The sequence below is a fragment of the Misgurnus anguillicaudatus genome, chromosome 21 (genome assembly GCF_027580225.2).
Source record: "Misgurnus anguillicaudatus chromosome 21, ASM2758022v2, whole genome shotgun sequence".
In the NCBI taxonomy this organism is placed as follows: Eukaryota; Metazoa; Chordata; class Actinopteri; order Cypriniformes; family Cobitidae; genus Misgurnus; species Misgurnus anguillicaudatus.
In genome coordinates, this window is record NC_073357.2 from 2,881,148 (window position 1) to 2,906,826 (window position 25,679).

The window sequence follows — 25,679 nt, forward strand, 5'->3', positions numbered from 1 at the left end:
TATCTAGAGCTTCGTCTCTCATATAGGCTATAGCCTACTGTAGGTATTCATCCTGTCTGTAGGTTTTTGCATATATTTATACCTGTTCATTTTACATATTGCCTATTTTTAATGTAATGTATGCATAAATACAAAATACAATGAAGGCATACTATAGCTTCAATAGTCTATAAAATTAATAACTCTATAAACAAGATTCTGTCTTATCAAGACTTAATCTGTTGTTATCTTCTGGGCATTTTCACTTTAACATTATTAACTTTAAATTGCTCATAATTTAAAAATGCGGTGAGCATTTAGTCAAAAGCTAGAGTGAGTGGCAAATTTCTGTACATTTTTATAATAAAAAAACAATATAAACTGAAAAACATTTATACCGTGAAATATTCTGTTCCGTGAAATAAAATGACTCATTCCGTGGAATAGATTTTTGGCCATTCCGCCCACCTCTACGTCACTTGACTCAAAAGTGAAATGTGTATTTACAACTTACCAGGTTGCCCAATGTCCTCACTGACACTTTTCCAAGCGAGGTCCATTTTATTCCTGTCTATATAGAAATAAGACCTTGTGTCGTATAGCTCTGGGTGACTGCTCACAGACAAAATCAAGCGTTCATGCAGAATGATTGACTCCGGGCGGGGCTGCCCCACAGCAGCAAGCAGGCTCCTTATTGGTTAACGTGGCGCGAAAATCCGCCAAGGTTCAAATTTTTCAACTCGGGCGTCAGTCGCTTTTTTGCGTCAAACGCACAATGCTCAAAAAGCACCATTCGCGCACACCGCGCTATATGCTCAATTCACGCCATTCGCACGCCATTCCCCAGACGCGCGTCAACGCATTGACTTAACATTGAAACCACTCAAACTTGCCGGCTCTACCGTGTCTGGTGTAAACGCAGCATAAAGCATCTACTGATTCACAAAAAATAAAACTCTGTGTATATTTTGATCATTGCTCTAAATATTATCTCTTTACAAAAATGCTATTATTTTAGCTTATTACAGATCCGAAGCGTGCACAGCGCTCGTGCACGACCCCGATATATACACAGACAGAATTACAGTAACAATAAGAGAAAGAAAAAGTTTAACATTTATTTTCTTATAGATATTATTTTTGAATTTGTTTGTGCTGAATCTTTTAGTTTTACAGTGATTTTAAGGTATGGATGAGGTGATTTTGTTTTCAAACCTTCAAAAATCTTTAACTCGATTTTTTCTTAAAGATTGACTTTGGTGACTCTATCCACTTCAAACACGCATCGTATTTAGAGTCCCACAATACATTACAAGACAATATCATCACTCAACATTATTATAGAAAAGTCTCTTGTTACATACATGAGTGTTCAGACAACACAAAGTGAAAGACAGAGCTGTGTAATGTTGACATCTGTGTGTTTTTTTTCTGAATAGATGAGAAATCTTGTCTCACTTCAGCCGAAAACTCCAATCCCACATCTGTCACAATCCCGCCGATCAGATCTCCGGAAAGACCAGAAGGTAAGAGAGAAATGAATCATTTTATAAGTGAAGACACAGGCAGAAGAGGTTATCTGACACATCTTCGTGTCTCTCTCAGGTCCTGTAGGAATGAAGCTGAGCTCTGAGGATGAACACAAACTGATGCAGAAGTGGCAGACAGAGCGAGGCGTCTTCGGTGAGATCACTGTGAGTATGACCTAGATGTGTACATGAGAACAGAACAGCTAAACACGTTTAATCATATTAAACTTACAACACAAGACTTCACATGTAAAACAAATCAACACACTTTATAACTTAACTTTTAAAATGTTCTGACACATGTCAAGATGTTTGTGATGGTTATAGTGTAATGATTTTGAGTTATGTTGTATGTTCAGGTGGCTCAGGTACAGAAGATCAGTGAGAACAGCGGTTTAGGTATCAGTCTGGACGCCTGCGCTGGACGTCACTACCTGTGCTCGGTACTTCCAGAGGGACCTGTCGGACGATCCGGAAAAATCTGCAGTGGAGACGAACTTCTGGAGGTAGAACACACTCGCTTCGGTATCTACTGAAAAACGAATAATACATATGAATGTTTTTTATATGTGTTGATGGTTAAAGGGCATTTTATGCAAAATCCATTTCACAAGGTGTTTGGACATAAATCTGTGTTGGCAATGTGTTAACACAACAACCCTACAATGAAAAATCCATTAAACCAAAGCAGTCTCATTAGACATTCTGTTTTGGTTATCTTGTTAATGTGATGTCACACTGATAAAGCCCAGCCCACGGCCACTGACCGACTGGATAGTTTTACCCAAAAGCTTTTTTATACGTGTTTGTTTGCACAATTCAGACTGTATTCACATGAATCAGATCTATATTTAATCAAAAGCGTTCACTGTCTGTTGATAAGGGAGTAAGGAGCTGTAGCTCATTTGTATTTAAAGGTACAGACACGAAAACAGCGCTTTTTTGCTCTATCCAAAATAGGGGCATTTTGGACACGCTATGATAAATGATATGTGGAGTATTTTGAGCTGAAACGTCATAGACACACTTCAGACTTATATTATATTTGGGCATAATATGTGCCCTTTAAAAGTCTCTCTGGATTTTTATTTGTATATTATTTATACCTGTATGTGTGTGTTTGTGTGTTTAAGGTGAATGGCATTCCTCTCAGAGGAGAGACTCATAAAGACGTCGTTGACATTCTGAAGGAGCTTCCTATTTGTGTGACCATGGTTTGCTGTAGACCCGCCCCTCCAGTGATTGACAATCAAAACAACCAACCACAACTGGAGGATGTGACAATAAACTCCACAGTTCAGGTATATTTTATGAAAGATAGACAGGGATTATTAGGGATTATTATGATTTTTAGGGATGCACTGACTCGAGGTGTCTGGCTATAATCGGTATCGGTGCATCCCTAATTATAACTATTAGTTGTTAATTATTATTATAAATAAACAACTTATTAATCGTATTAATAAAATATTACTACACCAAGTACTATATTAGGCGGTTTTCTCTCAATTCAACTAATAATATTAAATATGCTGTTTATTATCTAGTCATACATCAGAGTCTGAAATATACATTTATTAAAGGGATAGTTCGGCCAAAAACGATATTAACCCCATGATTTACTCACCCCCAAGCTGTCCGAGTTGCATATGTCCATCGTTTTTCAGACAAACACATTTTCGGATATTTTAGAAAATATTTTAGATCTTTCAGTTGATTAAATGTAATGTTACGGGGTCCAGCAATAGTCCACGACCTTCAAGTCCAAAAAAAGTGCGTCCATCCTTCACAAATTAAATCCAAACGGCTCCAGGATGATAAACAAAGGTCTTCTGTGGGTAATCCGTGCGGTGTTGTTGTAGAAATATCCATATTTAAAATGTTATTAACGTTATAAACTACCTTCCGGTAGCGCCGCCATCTTAGATTCAGGAGAGAGTATTAGCGTAGTGTACGCACTTTTCTTAGTGACGTATGACAAATTCGGAGGGCGGGGGCACAGAGCAGCAGCAGAGAAACCTCTGTATGCTGCGTAAGCGCTCATCCTGAATGCAGATGTCACTAAGGCTCTACGGAAGGTAGTTAATTACGTTAATAAAATTTTAAATATGGATATTTCTACAACAACACCGCACGGATTACCCTCAGAAGACCTTTCTTTATCATCCTGGAGCCGTTTGGATTTAATTTGTGAAGGATGGACGCACTTTTTTTGGACTTGAAGGTCGTGGACTATTGCTGGACCCCGTAACATTACATTTAATCAACCGAAAAATCTAAAATATTTTCTAAAATATCCGAAAATGTGTTTGTCTGAAAAACGATGGACATATGCAACTCGGACAGCTTGGGGGTGAGTAAATCATGGGTTTAATATCGTTTTTGGCCGAACTATCCCTTTAAACATCAAATCAAGGTTTAGTATTTGCTAGTATTTTTTTGTGTGAATAATTTTTCATGAGAAATTTCATGGCCTTGACTGAGTCGTGCATGAAATGTTTAGCCTCAAAAGCTTTAAATAACAGCTGTAAAGTGTGTTTCTGTCCTCTTACATCAGTTGGATGAGGGTTATCTTTTATAAATGATTTTGTGCGGTGAAGGTTGCGTTGTTTTGGTTTTGCCAAGGTCCACGGTGATTTCGAAAACTTTCTGGTTGCTGATGAGAACGTGAGGGAACTTGAAGAGTCCACAGGATCACCGCTGGCCATGTGGGAAACAGAGATTCAGGACATTCAGCTGGAGAAAGGAGAAAGCGGCTTGGGCTTTAGCATCCTCGACTACCAGGTGAGACAATGACGTGTCCGAAATAGCCCCCTATAACCTCATTCCCTATTCCCTAATATTGTCTACTTGAATGAGTGAATGAAAACTAGTGACTGAATTCGGACACTAAGTGGTGGAAACGCTGTGGGTGCCATCTTGGGTCGAGACGCAGGAGTTTATTTGGCACGCGCCTCACTGTGAGGGTAGCGGATGGCCGTTGAGTGTACATTGCTTGTACAAAACATTACACGGATCACCGTGACATTACCCCTCCCTCTAGGAGTGGCTACCAGACACTCATTACAAAAAACAAAGTCTGGTAGGGTGGGTCCAGGGGAGGGATGGAGGGCTTGGAGACCCTGACGAAACCAGCAGCCGCCGGTACAAAGCCAATGGGCGGTGAGCCGGCCTGGCCGAACCGGAGCGTCCCTCATGAGGACCGAGGCAGACGAATTACCCCCTTCTGGGAATCGCCGGGGATCCGATGTCCCCGGAAGTCACGTCCCGCCATCTCAGGGAACGGGCTCCCTCACGGTGGCGACCACCCCGGGGAAATGATCGGGCGTGGTGTCCGTTCTGGGCCCCAGTCAAGGAAACAGAGTCGACGACTCGACCATCAAGTGGACCGCCTGGGCCGAACCCCTTCCTGCAGGAGGGAGCGATCTCTCGCGGTGATCCCCAAGGACATCGGGACTGGCAGCGTGCAGGACCCGATGTCACTACATCCCCCCCCGATGAAATACTTGGGGAAGCAGCCCTCCCCGAACTCGCTGCGTCCAATGCTGGCCAGAAGATTCTGTCATGACACGGAAGTGGAGTAAGGACGCAAACGCAGAGTTCGAAAATAAATAACATTTAAAGGAATAGTCTACTCTATTGCCATATTAATCTATGTTATTACCTCAACCTAGATGAATTAATACATTCCTATCTTTTTTCAATGCGTGCACTGTACAGCGCAATGTGAATGTGTTAGCATTTAGCCTAGCCCCATTCATTCCTATGGTACCAAAAAAAAAGGTTTATTTTGTGGCACCAAACTTACTGGTATAACTCCTCGTGTAACATGTCTTTAAATAGGGAAAACATGGAAGTGTTTGATGGCTTCCCTGTTTGGTACCATAGGAATGAATGGGGCTAGGCTAAATGCTAACACATTCACGACGCACTGTACAGTGAACGCATTGAAAAAAGATAGATATGTATTAATTCGTCTAAGTTGAGGTAATAACATAGTCTACCCGTTTGCCATATTAAAATATTCCTTTAATGATAAAATAGGAAACCAAAAACACGAGGAGTAAAACGACAAACAGGTAGCAAACACAGGAACATCATAAACATGACACTGGAAACAGACTGGGTAGTAATGACAATCTTCCGGCGACAAGTGTGACACAGACAGCAGTATAAATACACAAAGACTAATGACACACAGATGGAATGAATGAGGTGATAATTAACAATTGTCCAGGTGATGACAATATGGAACAGACACAAAACATGACACGGATCACCTTGACAGTACCTCATTATTGCAATGCATTATGGGATTGAATAAGTGCACTCTATTATGTCCACTATAATTTCAGACACCACTACAAATGGCTTTTACCTAAGTGTACTATTTGAGGGTATAGGGAGCTTTTTTGCACACAGCAAATGGTTGGAGTCTCTAAAATGAAGTAGGTATTAAAGGTTGGGTGGATATTTGATAAAGATGTGAAGGATGTTTACGTGACGGTAGGGCTTGTGCTGTATTAAATCCTAAATCCTATAATAATAAATTAAATTTATTAGCAATGATGTAACGCTAGATATATTCTGTATTGCCGGTGTTTGTGTCTTAATTCTTATGTATACGTACAGGACCCCATGGACCCGAGTAAAACAGTAATTGTGATCCGGTCGTTGGTTCCTGATGGTGTAGCAGAGCAAGATGGACGCCTGTTGCCAGGAGATCGTCTCATGTATGTTAACAACATCCACCTGGAGAACGCCAGTCTGGACGAGGCGGTGCAGGCTCTGAAGGGTGCAAACATGGGTGCTGTTCACATTGGGGTGGCCAAACCGCTGCCTGTAAGTAAATACTCTTGTTATAGAAAATAGTACATTGATTCTGCTGTGATGTGTTTTTGTCTTTGTGAAAAGCTCTTAGAGGCTGTAGTTCACCTTACCACCTAACCACCCATCTTGTCTACATTATTCTTGCCTTTTGTGCATGTTTTGACATCTTTACTTGATTTTCACTCGCAAGGTCTTGGGTGCACGTGTGTTATAGGTTGTTAAGTGCATTGTGGGTCATCTGATCGGGCAAATTTAATCCGGAGGGCGACTTTTAAACTGCACAAGGATGGTGAATGTTTTGTTCTGCTTTCATGAGTGTGAAAGGGTGGCATTGCCTCATATTATGGTTCAAAAGTTTAACTCTAAGAAAGCAGATTGAAATTTCTAACTACTGCTGTGGGTCAACATTAAATGTGTTTTACATTTAAAATTTTGTGTAGACTTTTTATTGTCAGTACATCAAAACGGTGTGATCACAATCCAAAAGAATTGTAATAAATAATTGTCACATACATTTATTATACAATACAAATTTACATAGTAGTAGTATTAAATACTACAATATTTACATTAAAGGTGCAATGTGTAAATTTTAGGGGCATCTCTTGACAGAAATGCAATATAGTATGCATAACTATATTTTCAGTGGTGTATAAAGACATATTACATAATGAACCATTATGTTGAGCCGTTTTAATCTACATACACTTTGGGTCCTCTTACATGGAAGTAGCCATTTTGCCCCACCATGTTTCTATAGTAGCTATAGAACGGACAAACTATGTTGTCTCAGACGATGACATATTTGTCCTGTGGCAGCTACCGTAGCTTCTCCATATGTTTTAAAAGTGAGGGGTGAGTGCGAAAATCTACACACTGCATCTTTAAAAGGACTTCTAGAAGTTTGAAGAAGTAGTGGATATTTTATATTAAAGGTGCAGTGTGTATTTTTAGAAGGATTTCTTGACAGAAATGCAAAATAATATACAAAACTATTTTATCAGGGGTGTATAAAGACTTTTCATAATGAAGGGTTATGTTTTTATTTCCTTTGAATGAGACGTTTTTATCTACATCCCGAGGGTCCCCATACATGAAAGTCGCCATTTTGTGCCACCATGTTTCTACAGAAGCCCTTAACGGACAAACTTAATACGAAGCTGTCTCTGAAGATTTCATGTTTGTCTGGTGGCGGCTACCGTAGCTTCTCTATGCGTTTCAAAAGCAAGGGGTGAGCAGCAAACTGAGCCGTTGGTTGCAATTCGCAACCTCACCACTAGATGCCGCTAAAATGTACACACTGCACCTTTAAATTAATTTAATATAGGAATTTAAAAACCTCTGTTAAAAGTTGGAGTGTATTACTGAAAGGCAGCACTAAACCATCTCAAAACTATCAGGCAGGCCAGGCCGGAAGATCTAAGGCCACTGATTCACTTCAGACTGGTTTAAGCTTATTCAGCAGGGTTATGTAAAGTTATGATCATTCTCATATACATGATGAATGCTCTGCAGATGGACTCCAGCGAACTGTCTGATGATAAAGCATTCGAGCATCGTTTTGTGGAGGAGGACGATGACACACCGCAGGCGTCAATGATCGCTCAGCACGGCAGTATCTGCAGCCCTGACGTCACCTATCAGATGAGCGGACAGTCCTCAACACCTAAGGTACACAGACACTAAACCTACAAGAGCTGGGTAAAAAATACTGATTCTCCGATTTTAGCCTAACTCTTTCCCCATCAGCATTTTTTTTATGATTTTCACAAAAGCTTTTCAATATATAAACATACAATATATCAAATAAAAGAATATAAAGAATAGAGTCTGCTTTCAAAAAAACAAAAAAAGTTTCATCCAACCTCAATTTGTTCTTCCAAATACCAAATCAAAATACCAAATTTTGAGCAAAAAGCTGAGATAATTGGATTTTTGTAAAGGACTTTTATTAGTGATCAGATTCAGAGCGATGATTAAAACATACACAGAGTTTTTGCTGTTTTTGGATCAGTGGATGCTTCAGTGTTTTATAAGTTGGGTAAGAGCACCACCTAGTGAATAATAGCGGAAATATGGATTGCAGTAAAAAATTCTTAATTGATGAGATAACTCCTCAATGTTGGGGAAAGGGTTAAAGGATTAGTCCATTTTCTTAAAAAAAATCCAGATAATTTACTCACCACCATGTCATCCAAAATGTTGATGTCTTTCTTTGTTCAGTCGAGAAGAAATTATGTTTTTTGAGGAAAACATTGCAGGATTTTAATGGATTTTAATAGAGCCCAACATTTAATACTTAACTCAACACTTAACAGTTTTTTTCAACGGAGTTTCAAAGGACTATAAACTATCCCAAACGAGGCATAAGGGCCTTATCTAGCGAAACGATTGTCATTTTTGACAAGAAAAATAAAAAATATGCACTTTTAAACCACAACTTCTCTTCTAGGTCCGGTCTTGTGATGCGCCAGCTTGATATCACGTAAATGCGTAGTGACGTAGGGAGGTCACGTGTTACATATATAAAACACACATTTGCGAACCATTGTAAACAATAAACTGACACAAAGACATTAATTAGTATCATTCCACATACAACAATGTGGAACGGTCCTCTTTCTCCACAAATGTAAACACTGGGGCGGAGTTTCGCGTTCCTCCTCTGTGACCTCTTCACGTGATGACGCACCACAGGACCGGATCTAGACGATAACTTTTGGTTTAAAAGTGCATATATTTTATTTTTCTTGCCAAAAATGACCATCGTTTCGCTACATAAGACCCTTATGCCTGGTTTGGGATCGTTTATAGTCCTTTGAAACTCCGTTGAAAAAAATTGTTAAGTGTTGAGTTAAGTATTAAGTGTTGGGCTCATTAAAGTCCATTAAAATGAGAAAAATCCTGCAATGTTTTCCTCAAAAAACATAATTTCTTCTCGACTGAACAAAGAAAGACGTCAACATTTTGAATGACATGGTGGTGAGTAAATTATCTGGATTTTTTTTTTTAAGAAAATGGACTAATCTTTTAACAAAACATGATTGATTTGGGAAATCACTAAATTAATGTTCAATAAAAAAGACAAAAAAAAGATTGCACTACTTTTTTGCATACATTTTTTTATTTGATGAGTTTGTTTGTTTGACTTTTGAATTTAGACTTTGGATTAATCTTTGTTCAGTTTGTGACATTGTTGAGATCTCTAATAGAGACGTTTGTGAGATTTTGGTGTCTCAGGAGACATATCTGAGATACAGGAGACTTTAAAAGATTTTCTTTTCACTACATTTTATCAATCATTGATTTCTAGAATAAATATTATTAATTATATTATTAAATATTAAAGACATCTCATATGTGATTATTTTTTTCTTATGGGATGCTTAGCATTTTTATGTTTAGTACCATATCATGTTGTGAATTTAGCAACATGTTGCACTAGGCAGCAATACAGCCATTCAGCTTTATTTTACGACTTTGTTACAGTACTTTATCTAATGCTTTATCTGCAATAAATACAGTATAATATCAAAGTAATATTGCTTGTTTTTTACTGAATGCCTTTCTTGTTAGAATAGATATTGTAAAAACTACATCAATGTATGTTGTGTTATTTTAGCAGCTATAGTGAAACATAAAACACAAACACCAGTTAAATTTGTTGGTCGTACAGCCATTTCTCCCAGTTGCCACCATCACCACCCTATCTTCACAGGACCCTGTAGAGTCGTAATACTCCTGAAGCGTATCCCAAACCCGCAGCCCTTCCCAACAATTACACCATTCATTCCTGTTGCTTAGAGAAACCGAAGCTTTCCAGAGCGGTCGTACAGAGGCCCAACGGCTTTCGCTTCCTTTAATTTGTGACTATTGTTATTTGTCCCATCGCTTGTGGTTTTATGTGCGGTTTTATGGCTCCTGCTATGGGAGATCTCAGATTCATAGCCGAACGATTCTGCCTCTCGTGAATCCAACTCAATTACAGCCGTATGAATCAAAAACTACGCTCATCCGCCTCATACGCCGCTCTAATTGGCCCCATTGCTTTGAGGTGCACTTCAGCGGGTCATTACCACCTCTGTTATTTGGGAGATTATCTGTCTTTGATTTGAGCGTTGTTGTGAAAATAAGTCAGCGGATAAATTGTGTTGTTCATCTCACCCAGAAGAGCCTTCATCATGAGTCTTTCACGGATTATCCCTTCACATCCGGACTGATGGATAACACAGAGCCTTTTACTCCGGAGAGGAGTGCTGCGGCCTGGATGCCTGAGGGAGGGGCTTTTAGGCTTGAACCCGCCTACTCTGATTTGTTATGCGAACGTGGCCTAGAAGGGGTGGAGCCATTGACATCAGAGGCAGAGTTATGTGACATTATCCCCACCCTTGAAGACACAAACATAGGGGTTGCCCAGTCATTTGGCGTGGGCACAATGATGGACGGAGAGGGTGTGGTTAAGAGTGGTTTCCATGGAGACCAAGACTTTCATAAGGTAAAGAGCGTGTAGTAATTCTCTTACTTGTTAACCATATTAGTATAAAAACTGGTGTTGCAGTATAGGTTGTGTTTATTAAACCCAACACGTTTTTGATGGTGATGATAATTTTTCTCAACACAGGATGAAGATTTTCTATTAGATGAACCTGTAGATGAGCAAGTTAAAGTCATCACGGCTGGGAGTTTTGAGAGGACCATCACCGTCATCAAGGGAACCTCCAGTCTAGGTACATTATTAAATTCTCTGTGGTTGTGTTGAAATGCATTGTGGTTTACAATAAAGGTCATACACTGCATTTCCATTACCCTTCAAATTGCGCAAATTGAAGTAGCCAATCGAAAATGTGCCGAATGGAAACACGACAATTTAGCATAAACTTCTATATATCGCAAAAAAGTTATTACGCTCTGGAGGTTTTTAGGCAATTCAAACAAGGAATATAATGTGGTGTAACAATACATCAATTCAATTTCTAACGATACGATGCATTGATTCCACACATAAAATATTGATATGATTTACCGTTATATTGACACTCTCCACGTCCTCATTCCTTGACATTACGTCCATCTACGCATTTCCGCCAAAGCATGCATAATCACATCGTGATTGCATCAAAGAAAAGCTTGATGTAGCGGCAAATATCGCACAGGCAGCGGAGATAATTGTATTTGTATCGCAATGAACTGGTCGATTTACAACATTAGAATATATCGCAAAACTGCAAGAATTTTTTTTCCGCACTTACAGTTCATCTGACGTGCGCAAAAGTCAGAGGATCATTCTACAAATATGGCGCAGTATGTTTGACTGGAGGACAAGACAGAGGAGGTGTCACAAGAACCGACAAGCGCATGACATCAAAATACCGCAAGTCGATTTTTTCAGGAGTTGACTGCTGCGTATGCTTTTGCGTCACTTTCGTGGTATTTTGATGTCATGCGCATGTTGGTCTGCGTGGCGCCATATGAGGCCCGACACACCCGCCGCCATGGTTTTGGAAATGACGTATCCCGAGAGAACCAAATTATGCTTTACTCGCATAACATCGGTTAATGGAAAAAAGTTTTTGTAGAATCAAGAAAATAGCTTTTGCGCATATCTGTAATGGAAACGCAGCTATAGATATTACAAAATTTAATGGTCTCTAGAATAACTCCAAATTATTTTTATTGGCTAATTCTTTATTGACACAACTTTCCACATAAACCTCCACATTGGTTGTTCAGGTATGACTGTGTGCGCATTAAAGGACGGAGCAGGTATGTTGATTCGCAGCATCATTCACGGTGGCTCTATCAGTCGGGACGGACGACTCGGGGTCGGTGACCTTATCCTGGCCATTAATGGAGAACCAATGGGAACTCTGACCAATGCCCAGGCTCGAGCTATGCTGCGTAAACACTCTCTGATTGGACCAGACATGGGGTGAGATGTCCACAGTTTACAAACACAGGTTATGTGACTGAAACCTTCCTTACTTGCCGAAATCAAGTTAAGTCACAGTTCAGTACAATGAAATCAGCTACTAACACCACCAGAAATCAATAATTATGAACTATTCAGAAAACATCATAAATGAATCAAGCTTTACCCAATGATGACCCAGAATCTGCTGCAGAGAGCTGTCGATCGTAAAAATGATCTTGACTTCATTTCTAGCTCAACAGGTGCATTAAATGAAGATCACAGCTCCATCTCTGTGTGAGTACTGAGATTGATTTATACTGTCTATCCTCATTGTCTGACTCTCACCTGCACAGCTTTATTCAATTGATATTATCATTCGTGTCCGCCAAGGCCCTTCTTTAATTTCAATTATTGAAGTGTACAGTATAACTGAATACCCTGCATGTCCAGTACACTTTCTAGAAACACAAACCTATCTGTTTTATCTATACATGGGTCAATGACAAAACAAGCTCCTAAATACTTGTAAGTAAATCTGTAAAATTGGATGTAACGCATATATATATTTTTTTAATTCATCCTAATGTTTATTTTGAATGAAAAAATGTCAGATGGTACAACCAATCACTGTCTATTTGCCAGATACGTTTTAATTTGCTCCCTGCGTCATGCTGATTGTTTGTTTATTACAATTCTTTAGCTTAATGTATTTTTCTTAGGAGCATTTATATCAGTTGCACCCTTTGACTTTCCTGTTGTACCACCTGACCTCTGCAATGGATTTACATTTAACAAAATTGGGCTTATGTAGTCATATTTCTTAGATCGAGTAAGCACTCTTGCAGCAGCACTTTGAACCAGCTGAAGCTTGTTTACCTGATTTGCATGACATCCCCCGAGTAACAAGTTACAATAATCTATTCTTGAGGTCATAAAAGCGTGGATCAGCTTCTCTGCATCTGATGCAGACAGTATATGGCATATTTATGAGAAATTTCTTATATGGAAGAATGCTGTGTGCAGACGTTGGATTATCAAAAAACAGATTGCTGTCGAATATCACACCTAGGGTCTTGACTGTGGAAGATAGCACCACAGTGGAGCCATCTATGGACATCTTGTAATCTGACATTTTTTGTTTGGAGCGACAAGTATCTTTGTCTTATTGGAGTTTTGCATAAGGAAGTTATTTGCCATCCAGTCACTAATATCGCTAATACAGTCTGTTAGCTTAGAAAACGATTTAAAAGATGCAAAGCTGGGGATTATCTGCATAGCAGTGTTTCCTGCTAATGAGGTAACATTAAAACGAGAACAGGATAGGGCCTAGAACTGATCCCTGTGGTACGCCATAGTTTATCGGAGAATGACATGACTTTTCCTCATTTACATAAACAAAGTGATAGCGGCCGGTTAAATAAGATTAAGGATAAGACCAACATAGTTTTCTAGTCTATTTAGTAAGATTGTGTGATCTATTGTGTCAAAGGCTGCACTAAGGTCAATTAATATAAGAATTGAGATTTCACCACGATCGAATGTTAAAAGGAGGTCATTTGTAACTCTAAGCAGTGCTGTCTCTTTGCTGTGATGGGGCCTGAATCCTGATTGGAACTTTTCATAGGTACTATTATTCACTAAGAATGTGCATAATTGGCTTGCCACTACTTTTTCTAGTTTTTTAGAAAGAAAATGGAGAGTTGAAATTGGTCTAAAATTATTAAGCTCTCCCTGGTCGAGGTGCAGCTTTTTAATGAGGGTCTAATAACTGCCAGTTTGAAAGCTGTTGGAACGTACCCTAGTTCTAGTAATGAGTTAATGATATTTAGTATTGGCACTACAGGGAATACCTCTTTTAGTAATTTTGTGGGAACAGGATCTAATATACACGATGATTTGGATGATTTTATTCATTTATACACACAGTTGCCCCACCAGGCATTTTACAAGTTTGAGATACCAAAACAATAATTATTAAAAAACACTGAGTTATTTTTATGGTAAATAATGCTCCCGGACACAAAAATATGCATGTTGTCATTGACCCATGTTCTTACTAACTCTCACTAATCGCTGCAGTTTCTTCAGTAACCAGCATCTTTCTTTTCCGTATTTGTGAAGGCTCTCGTTTCCTTGGAAACCGTCGGTTCTGTTCTTAAATGGGATGCTGTTCCATCATTAACACTCTTGTAGTCATGGAGATCATTTCTACCTGCTAACGTTTTGTTTATGGTGTTGTTCATTATTTACTGTGCATCACTAATGTCTCTCTTTGTCAATGATTTGATTTCCTTTCATTGATTTTCACCGAAGCTGTAATTAATGATGCATTTTCAGCAAGTGGAGGCATGATGAATATTTCATTCACATACACGTGCCTTAAGTCTTAATGTCCTCATTTCTTTACTTGAAACAAGGTTTGATGTTCCTCCATTAGATCTCTCATCTTCACTATTAATAAACTGATGAAGCAATAAAATACTTTTAGATTTTGCCTCGTGAACCAAGACCTGACACCCAGTTGTCTTGTTTCACAGTTGACTCACAGTTTGTATTTTAAATGTAATGCAAAAGATGTATTTGTTCTGCCGTGTGGCACGTTTATTTACTAACCTGGAAAAGAAACAGCCGTTGTTGACGGTCACATTGCATGATTTTCCCTGCAGAAAACATCACATATGTATTCATTATTCAGAAACAGATCTGTTAATATGATCTTAAGAGCATCTGTCTGTGTTAGGTTGTGGTTCGCTGTCTGGCATCGCTTGAATTATTGTTGAGCTTTATTCATTTTTGTTGCATCGCCAGCAGTTGCTCGCATTACAGGATAGTGGCAAGCACAACTATAAACAAAGCTTTTCGAAACCCCCTGCAGTTTACAACAAATAGTAAACTATAAAAAGAAGATCCCTTCTGACTGCTTCAGCTGGAGCTTTGTGATGTCACAGATGAATAAACGTAGGAATGCAACATAAATGATATAAAACCCCTCATACAGCAAAAACATATATTTTCAAATATAATTTTAAATACATGTCAAAATATACAAAATATATGTGCTGAAATATATTTTGAAATATGTTTTTTGGCCATTTTTTGCCTTTATTAGATAAATAGTAGGGTAGGAGAGGACAGGAAAGTATAGGGTGGAGAGAGGGGTACGGGATCGCCAAAGGACCTCGAGCCGGGATTCGAACTCGGGTCGCCGAGAGTGCGTCTGCACCATATGTCGGGGCACTTGCCCACTACACCATCGGCTCCGACATTTTTTTGGCCATTTTTTGTACATTTTCAAATACAGTTTAAAGCATTAACCCTTAAGAGTTCTTAGGGACATTTTGTGCCATTTTGATTTTGATTTTTAAACCATCTTGACTGTGATGGGAAGGTGTCATTTTGTGGCCTTAGGAACACTTAAGGAAGTTTTTTATAAAATCTGACCTTGTTCAAAAAATAACAATGCATGAAAATCAATGTTGCTACCAATCTTTGACCCATCTCAGGATATAATAATAATAATAATCACATGGTGGTTCAAATGTGTTTTTTGGAAAATATTTAGTTTTTTTGTTTTTTCTGTTAAAAAAACATGGGCTAATGTAAACAAACAGGCATATAAAGGGTTAAATCTTTCACAAATTATATTAATATTTGATATGTATGTTTCAGGCAGAAGTAGATCTAAAAGACTGCATTGTTTAAAATAAAAAAAAATATTGACATATGATATTTTTAGAGCAGTTTTTGTGAAGGTGTCATTTTGTGGCCTTAGGAACATTTAAGGAAGTTTTTTAAAGGAACTCTTGAGGGTTAATATTTATGTTGCATTGGAAGAAAAACTCATGTATGTATGTTATAAGCCTGATTAAAATAACTGCAAAAATGTACATATAATTGTATATTTTATACATACTTATACATTTTATACAAAAATATATTTTGGCCAGGAAAAATATATTTTTGGCCGTATAGGTTGTTAGATTTGAAATATATGTAAAAGGGATAGTTCACCCAAAAATGAAAATTATGTCATTAATGACTCACCCTTATGTCGTTCCAAACTCGTAAGACCCATTTTCAAAACAGTTTAAGATATTTACAGTTTCTGACACTCCATTGAAAACCTATGTACGGTATACTGTCCATGTCCAGAAAGGTAATAAAAACATCATCAAAGTAGTCCATGTGACATCAGTGAGTCAGTTAGAATTTGTTGAAGCATCAAAGATATATTTTGGTCCAAAAATTACAACTTTATTCAGCATTGTCTTCTCTTTCGGGTCTTGTATACTGTACATAGATTTTCAATAAAGTCCGGATTAAAGGCACACAAGGCAAGTCTGAGTATTATTTCTCTACTAGCTCCCCCTAGTGTCTGGGAGTAAATGCTTTCTATATCTGAGACTTTATGAGACTGAAGGACACCGGGTCGGATACAGCGAACTTGCAAGTGGGGTATTCTTCCTACAGACAGTAGGGGCGGGCGAGAGGGTCTTCATTCATCGTGTAATGAGTCATTTAACCATATACCGACTTACAAAGATGATTTATTAACATAAAAATATTGCCTTGTGTCCCTTTAAATCTAAAACATCTCAAACTGTGTTCCAAAGATGAACAGAGGTCTTACGAGTTTGGAACGACATGAGGGTCATTAATGACATGATTTTCATTTTTGGGTGAACTATCACTGTAATATTTGTTTTAAATAAACATTTAATTAAGCTTTGTCAATTGAAAAATAAATGAAAATTAATTTGGCAGTAGACTACCACCAGATGGCGCTCCACCAGTTGAGCATCACTGGTATAGATGGTGTATTATTTTAGTCATTTTACACGCGTGTATGTGTGTGTGCAGTATCACGTATGTACCAGCAGAATATATTGAAGAATACAGAGCGGGCCAACAGAATGACATTCAGTCTGAAGACAACAGCAACACTGGACAGTACGTACCACACAAACACACACTTGTATATCGTCTCTTAATGATGTAGTCATGAAGTGATAAATGTAAAGACTCGGTGTGTTTAGTCCAAGAGTCTCAGAGCTTCCAGAGAGAGAAGATGGAGAGGGAGAAGAGAGTGAACTACAAACAGCAACATCCAACAACTGGCATCTACCGCGGAGGTAACTGACACAAATATACACACACACACACACACACACACACACACACACACATACACAGTTATACAAATACCATACTCAGGTATGCATACACAGTTATACACACACACAGGAATGCAGACACACACACGAATATTCAGGTATGCATGCTCACACACACATACACAGTTATACACACACACATATTGCTCTAACACAAAATCTGTCATAAGACTCTAGTTCAACTCTAACCATCATTTCAGAGTTATTAAGTGTATGTAAGTGTATTGTGAGACTGTTGTGAAGTGTGTGAACTTTGTGTGTGTTCAGAGTGGAGCTGTACAGAGAGACGGGTAAATCTCTGGGCATCAGTATTGTCGGTGGCAGAGGTATGGGCAGTCGCCTTAGCAACGGTGAAGTGATGCGGGGCATTTTTATTAAACACATCCTAGAGGACAGTCCTGCAGGACACGGCAGCTCACTGAAGACAGGAGACAGGATTATAGAGGTACACACACACACATTATATAAGATTCATACCTAGAAGTTATAAAAAATGTGAAGACTGCTTCAAATGAAGGTCATGAAATTAAGATGCTTGCAGTATAACATGTATCCTTTTTGGAAAAGTAAATCCATGAATGCACTGCGATAAAGTCTTGAAGCATTGTGTATACGTGTGACAGGTGGGTGGAGTGGATCTGCGTGATGCCAGTCATGAACAGGCGGTGGAGGCCATCCGTAATGCTGGAAATCCTGTAGTGTTTCTGGTCCAGAGCATCATTCACAAACCCAAAGTCAGTATAACACACAAACACACACTACATAACACAAACAGATTTTGATATATCACTATAGAGAGAGAAGTTTGTTAGGTCTGTGTAAAATCCATAAAGCTGGAAGTAGAGTTGAATGCACAGTCTCTATAAGCATACTTCATTTGACTCCAACACATACAGTATTGTTCAAAATAATAGCAGTACAATGTGACTAACCAGAATAATCAAGGTTTTTAGTATATTTTTTTATTGCTACGTGGCAAACAAGTTACCAGTAGGTTCAGTAGATTCTCAGAAAACAAATGAGACCCATCATTCATGATATGCACGCTCTTAAGGCTGTGCAATTGGGCAATTAGTTGAAAGGGGTGTGTTAAAAAAAATAGCAGTGTGGCATTCAATCACTGAGGTCATCAATTTTGTGAAGAAACAGGTGTGAATCAGGTGGCCCCTATTTAAGGATGAAGCCAACACTTGTTGAACATGCATTTGAAAGCTGAGGAAAATGGGTCGTTCAAGACATTGTTCAGAAGAACAGGGTACTTTGATTAAAAAGTTGATTGGAGAGGGGAAAACCTATAAAGAGGTGCAAAAAATGATAGGCTGTTCAGCTAAAATGATCTCCAATGCCTTAAAATGGAGAGCAAAACCAGAGAGACGTGGAAGAAAACGGAAGACAACCATCAAAATGGATAGAAGAATAACCAGAATGGCAAAGGCTCAGCCAATGATCACCTCCAGGATGATCAAAGACAGTGTGGATTTACCTGTAAGTACTGTGACAGTTAGAAGACGTCTGTGTGAAGCTAATCTATTTTCAAGAATCCCCCGCAAAGTCCCTCTGTTAAAAAAAGGCATGTGCAGAAGAGGTTACAATTTGCCAAAGAACACATCAACTGGACTAAAGAGAAATGGAGGAACATTTTGTGGACTGATGAGAGTAAAATTGTTCTTTTTGGGTCCAAGGGCCACATGCAGTTTGTGAGACGACCCCCAAACTCTGAATTCAAGCCAGAGTACACAGTGAAGACAGTGAAGCATGGGGGTGCAAGCATCATGATATGGGCATGTTTCTCCTACTATGGTGTTGGGCCTATTTATCGCATACCAGGGATCATGGATCAGTTTGCATATGTTAAAATACTTGAAGAGGTCATGTTGCCCTATGCTGAAGAGGACATGCCCTTGAAATGGTTGTTTCAACAAGACAATGACCCAAAACACACAAGTAAACGGGCAAAGTCTTGGTTCCAAACCAACAAAATTAATGTTATGGAGTGGCCAGCCCAATCTCCAGACCTTAATCCAATTGAGAACTTGTAGGGTGATATCAAAAATGCTGTTTCTGAAGCAAAACCAAGAAATGTGAATGAATTGTGGAATGTTGTTAAAGAATCATGGAGTGGAATAACAGCTGAGAGGTGCCACAAGTTGGTTGACTCCATGCCACACAGATGTCAAGCAGTTTTAAAAAACTGTGGTCATACAACTAAATATTAGTTTAGTGATTCACAGGATTGCTAAATCCCAGAAAAAAAAATGTTTGTACAAAATAGTTTTGAGTTTGTACAGTCAAAGGTAGGCACTGCTATTTTTTTGAACACACCCCTTTCAACTAATTGCCCAATTGCACAGCCTTAAGAGCGTGCATATCATGAATGCTGGGTCTCATTTGTTTTCTGAGAATCTACTGAACCTACTGGTAACTTGTTTGCCATGTAGCAATAAAAAATATACTAAAAACCTTGATTATTCTGGTTAGTCACATTGTACTGCTATTATTTTGAACAATACTGTACATAGTTACATTTCCAACCCGCGGGTCCAACTTTTATTTGAAATTATTTGGCCAACCACTACTGTATCTTCTTTCAAAACCGTCCCTGCTCCCGTGACCAACTTTTTCTCCGCCATTGACAAGTTATCTCGTCAATTAAGAGAAAACATTTCCCTGCCAGTGACGCTTCCTAGCCAATGACACTTTCCTGCCGAGTTTTTACACGTTTTATAGAAAAAAATATTCCTGGAAACTTTTGTGAAATCACAAAAAATGCTGGCCGCGTATGCACTCTGTCCGCATGACATAATTTTCTGTCATCAGGAGGGTCCGCGACCGTCTGCACCCACCATCCTCGTGCTGCCCAAAATTTGAGACTGCGTGGACAGTCTGAGTACGACACAATGCGTGTGAAAAGGTTAAGACAGGACACTACAAACAATTACACAAAGGCAATAGACCGTGTTTGCACATACACCATCATCATCTTTTATTTTCAGTTCTTCCAAGAACAAAAAGCTGTGGAGCATTTTGTCACCATAATGTTTGATTTCTGTTCTTTGTTTTCTTGATGTTTGTTCTAAACTGTGTTTGCAATGCTGGATCAGCTACTTTTCTTCATCTATCCAAATTTTTTTAATGTGCTGTAAATGTCGCGAATCAGTGCTGCGCAAGCGGCCTGGTAGAGTAATAATTTGAATAAGAAATCATTTGTATTGCGTGTGAGCCGGATTCTGAAAAAAGCTATACCTGGGCCTTAAATTAGGGTATTTCCTGACCTTTTCGCACAATCTCTTCTATATAATTGTGACCATCAACCACAAAACCAGTTGTAAGTCGCACAGGTATATTTGTAGCAATAGCTAACAATACATTGTTTGGGTCAAAATTATCAACTTTTATGCTGAAAATCATTAGGATATTCAGTGAAGATCACGTTCCGTGAAGATATTTTGTAAATGTCCTAATGTATGTCAAATGTATTCATCAATAGTAATACTGTATGTGTTGCTAAGGACTTAATTTGGACAACATTAAAGGCGATTTTCTCAATATTTTGATTTTTTTTTTGCACCCTCAGAATCCAGATTTTTAAAGAGTAACTAAACCCTAAACCAACTTTTAAGTTAATGATCTGTAAGAATGATGCTTTATTAGTGCTGTTCATTGATTTTAGTAAGTTTTTTGACATTTGGATATAAAGTGTTTCAATGCTACAATGGTCTCGTACACACTGCAAACTTTCGGGAGTGACAACCGCATTAAAATGTGGGAGTGAATCCCCTAAATGTTCGTTTCATGTCTGTACGGAACAAGACTCACTCCAGAACATGTGATGATTGACACAGAAATAACCATAGCAACGTTCTGCCGTTTCGCGTGCTTATCACCTGCATTTTGCGGGAGTTAATTCGGTTGTAGAATGCGGTTGTGAGTCCCGTAAATTACTGAACTGTGTGTGTACAGAACAGGATTAAGCACACAAAGGTGAAGTGACAACCGAATTAAGTGTGTACGGGACCAATATATGGTGTAAAAACGTCTGAGTGCTGCCCTCTTCAGGTTGAATGGTGGCTACTGCAGTTGAATTTTCCTATTGGATGTTGGGTCCAAAAAATAACTCGTGACGTAAGCAGGTTCAAGCTCACCACGCCCTTGTTACGATCTCACCGCACACTTGGTACGAGCTTAGGTCGTCCCCTCTTTCTCTGCTGGGATCTGCCCACTTGCATTTTTCAAATATTGCCATTGGGTGGAGTCAGGCTCTGACCAGGGGTATAGTTACGCTTTAAATCGTTGTATATCTGCCAAATATTTCCCAACAAACCCAGCTATTAGATGACTTATAAATCTGAATTTTAAAAAATTGACCCTATGACTGGTTTTGGGGTCCATTCTGTGTTATTTATGCAGTTTTTCATCAACTACCTTATAAATCGATGCCCCGTGGCCATCTTGTGGATAAACTAATTTCTTTTTAAGAAAATGAAATGCGTATGTCCAACCTGCGCAAACACAGTACAAGCACATGTACGTACAATATGCACATTACTATACTAGTGGCGAAATTTGCATTACACGCACTGTACGCTGACCCTCACGTATGCGTATATTTAGTCTTTAACACGTGTGTTTATAACAACTGCATACCAAGTAGGGCTGCAAGGGTGAATAAGGTTAAACTAGTTTTCTGTTTCTCAGTATGTTTTCTACAAAATAGATAAAAGGTATTTCATCTCTACTTACTTATTTATATTTTCCTGTATTTATGCCAAATGTCATCAAGGGAATTCTGTATTCAGCCTTAACCACAACATTCTCTCTCTCTCTCTCTCTCTCTCTCTCTCTCTCTCTCTCTCTCTCTCTCTCTCTCTCTCTCTCTCTCTCTCTCTCTCTCTCTCTCTCTCTCTGCCTAAGCGTCAGGTAATTTCTCTTTAGCTTTGAGTCAACAGTCTTATCTCAACTCTCAGAATTTCTTCCCGTTACCTTCTCTCATTCATCTCAGCTTAGCCACTAAATACATTTATAGCGCATTGAAGAGGGAACACAATCCAACATGTGTTTAATTCAGTCCTGACTCCACCATTAAGAGTTACCCACAGGCCTGTTATCACACCGATAACAACACTTTACCTGCTGGTTGTTGATGGAGTTTTTAAAATATCAGTTTTGTCTGAATGTTTTAGGTCTCTGGATGAAATGTGTTGATGCAGATATACTGGCGCAGGAACAAAGCCGCTTGACAACTTCATATGTTGTGCTTAAGAAACATCTATAATGGTGGAAATGACTTGTGTTTGTGTAGCTCTTATCACAGTACATTTTACATTCACATAAAGTAATTACTTTAACATATGCGGTGAACTCTTTGTTTAATGATTCATGAACAGTGATGTACTGTCATGACAAAACTAAATTAAATGTATAATCTCTCCATATCTATCTGCAACCGCACACCATGGGTCATCCATACTCGTTTCTAGATGAAGTGAGAATGAATAGGAGTGGTATCATAGAGGCTAAGAGATTTGTGTCTGATAATTATGAGTTGATTTTGTATTTTATTGATAGACATCTGTGATGGATGCAGTGGAGAGCAGATCAGAGTCCAGCAGTGAGGAGGTAAGCGCACAAAATCATCTGATGGGAGGTGCTGCTATATGACTTCATTTCAGCTTTCTTCATTTTAGAGATAAGCGCCCATGCCTGTAAAAACCCAGCTAACGTTATTTTCTACATAAAATCATCATACGTGATGTAAAGAACATTCTGTAAAATATTATATTGATATCTTCAATATTGACTAAGATCAGTGATCTACAGTACATCAACGTCATTACCACAAAGCTTCCAACAGCTCTTTCAATCTTTATTCAACACATTTATAAACACGTTTCATGATAAGAAAATACCCTGTGGATGAACGTTTGTTGGAAATTGTGCCCATGTTGGGTTGTTTTGAGATCAACATGCGTGATGAGATGATATTTAAAGTCCCATGTAGCAACCTTTTAGCAACCGCAGTTTTAAAGACACTTTAAAGCTTTTACAAAGGTACTGGAGTGTAGGGTTTTATGTCATAGAATAATTTGTGAAAATATCTTGGGCTTGTGTTACCCAATATCTTATTTAATGAGTTTAACCAAAACCACATTTGAAAAACCCATCGACTTCGGGATGATGGAACCGACCCCAAAAATACGTAATTCCTGTGGTTTGAAATGTTGTAGCTTTTCAAAGTGAGCTCCATCTGAAATCTTTAGATTTGAACATAATGAATGCATAATTGATACATTTTTTCAAAACATTTGAAAAAGATAAAAGCCTATTATATATATCCATGACGAAGTAGTTGCCACTCACTATATAATGCTATTGGTTGCAAGAATTTTCATTGCATGATGCCTTCTGCCGCACTTACTGTTTATTTAAGTAGACAGAAAGTATATAGTTTATACTGCAGCGAATTCAGTTAATGCACTTAAAGACAGCCCGAAATCAAGACAATGTTAAGTGCATGAAGTGTATTCTCAGCTAACCTCAGATCAGAATGTATAATGTAGATGATCTTTTTCTAAGAGGCGGTTTCCCAGACAGAGATTAGACTGATTATAAATGATAGAGATGTTCAAACTGAAAACAACTTTAACTGACATATTCAATTCAATTCAATTTTATTTATATAGCGCTTTTCACAATACTCAATTGTTTCAAAGCAGCTTTACATTAATAAAAGCAGTAAAAGCACAGAAAAACGACAGATAGCATAACATAATACACAATGGCATAAGCAGTCAAATTTGCTGCGGCTATGACGCGACATTATGAGCGAGCATATTACTAATGTTACGTCGAGAAGAAGAAGCTAAGTTAAGCCCAAGCAGGCTACCTCCCCGGGGTAAAAAACCCCCTAGGAGAAAAAAAAACAAAAACCCCGGGTTGTTTAGCCGAGGAAATAAAAATAAAAGTCCTAGGAGGGAAAAACCCTTGGGAGATATACATGTATATACTAAGGGTGTCACGATTTCGATTTTAAATCGAAATCGATCGAAATTAAGTCACAACCTAGAACTTCGGATTAAAAAATTGGATCGTCGATGCTGCCACGCCCCCATGTCACGTCCGGTCGGCTTGCCAAGCGCGGGAAAATAAACTCTCAGAAGTGCCTTTAAAACATCCATCCAGCGGAACGCGATTTATATTTTAAACACGAGGGATGTATTGCTCCATGAAATGCATATCATAAACAGGATTACTACCTAGTGATCTGCCATCGGACAGAGCGCAGCTCTCTGCACGTGCACGAGAGAGCCGCCAAGATGCAGCGGGTTTACTTTTAAACAAAAGGTATAGTTTGCCTCAGCTCGCATGAAACGCATAAAACTGAACAAATACGTAAGGATTATTACTTTAGTTTATGTTTAGACTTTGGACAGATGCCAGATGCGCATGCACGTGAGACAGAGAGAAGCGCAGCTGCTTATGGCGCACCGGTTTTAGTTCAGATAGTTAGTTCAGATTTAGTTCAGTCCAAGAAGCGCGCATTGGTCTATCTGCGTGCAAGAAGGAATTCTCTCTCTACAAGCTCTCTCGCGTAAAGTAAAGCCCACAAACCCCCATGCGAGGAAAAGCACGCAATGTGCATGTTAATGTGAAACTATAATAATAATAATAATAATAATAATAATAATAATAATAAAGGCATATAATTTTTTGTCTTATAAAAATCATTTAAAAATCGAGAATCGAAATGAAATGTGACATCAGAATCGAAAATGTAATCGAATCGAGGATTTGGAGAATCGTGACACCCCTAGTATATACATACATATTAACGGATAAGGAGCTTAAGCAGAGATTAAGCGGATATTAAGCGGATATTAAGCGGGTCCTGCCGGTGGTCGTTGGTCAGGCATCAGCTGGGCATCACATTGAAGGACGACCAGTAGATCAGAGGTGTGCCGACTTTCACATCTACCGGAACTGGGTCTGTTTGTCCCATTGTCCTCAGGGTCAATGGGACCCAGGGACGAGACAGGGAGAGAAAAACAAAATCATATTAGCGTAGGGGCCGTTCACATGTAATGCAAGTGTCACACAGTGATGTGGTTGAATCAGCTTAGTTTCAGACAGACTAACTATTGCAGCATAATTATATTATCCACAGTTGAGGATTTTGCAAATTGGGGGCCCACTGCGACGGTATATATGGTAACAAAGGGTCACCTTCCGATTTTTAAGAGAAAATGAAACCTGTCGACC

At 38.7% G+C, this 25,679-nt stretch overlaps 1 protein-coding gene across 6 annotated transcripts in view; it reads left to right on the top strand.

Moving 5' to 3' along the window:
* LOC129416151 (multiple PDZ domain protein) overlaps window positions 1-25,679 on the top strand; it is a 76,571-nt gene that overhangs the window by 38,529 nt on the left and 12,363 nt on the right. For 4 of the 6 annotated variants that reach the window (XM_073858875.1, XM_073858880.1, XM_073858879.1 and 1 more), the window contains exons 12-27: window positions 1,419-1,505; window positions 1,585-1,673; window positions 1,868-2,014; window positions 2,642-2,809; window positions 4,134-4,292; window positions 6,141-6,350; window positions 7,854-8,009; window positions 10,507-10,833; window positions 10,960-11,065; window positions 12,069-12,267; window positions 12,502-12,543; window positions 17,110-17,199; window positions 17,286-17,381; window positions 17,691-17,868; window positions 18,047-18,157; window positions 22,989-23,039. In XM_073858875.1, coding sequence (XP_073714976.1) covers window positions 1,419-1,505; window positions 1,585-1,673; window positions 1,868-2,014; window positions 2,642-2,809; window positions 4,134-4,292; window positions 6,141-6,350; window positions 7,854-8,009; window positions 10,507-10,833; window positions 10,960-11,065; window positions 12,069-12,267; window positions 12,502-12,543; window positions 17,110-17,199; window positions 17,286-17,381; window positions 17,691-17,868; window positions 18,047-18,157; window positions 22,989-23,039 — 2,216 coding nt within the window. The remainder of the gene's footprint in view (window positions 1-1,418; window positions 1,506-1,584; window positions 1,674-1,867; window positions 2,015-2,641; window positions 2,810-4,133; window positions 4,293-6,140; window positions 6,351-7,853; window positions 8,010-10,506; window positions 10,834-10,959; window positions 11,066-12,068; window positions 12,268-12,501; window positions 12,544-17,109; window positions 17,200-17,285; window positions 17,382-17,690; window positions 17,869-18,046; window positions 18,158-22,988; window positions 23,040-25,679) is intronic. The other 2 variants (XM_073858877.1, XM_073858878.1) reach the window with 2 other exon arrangements.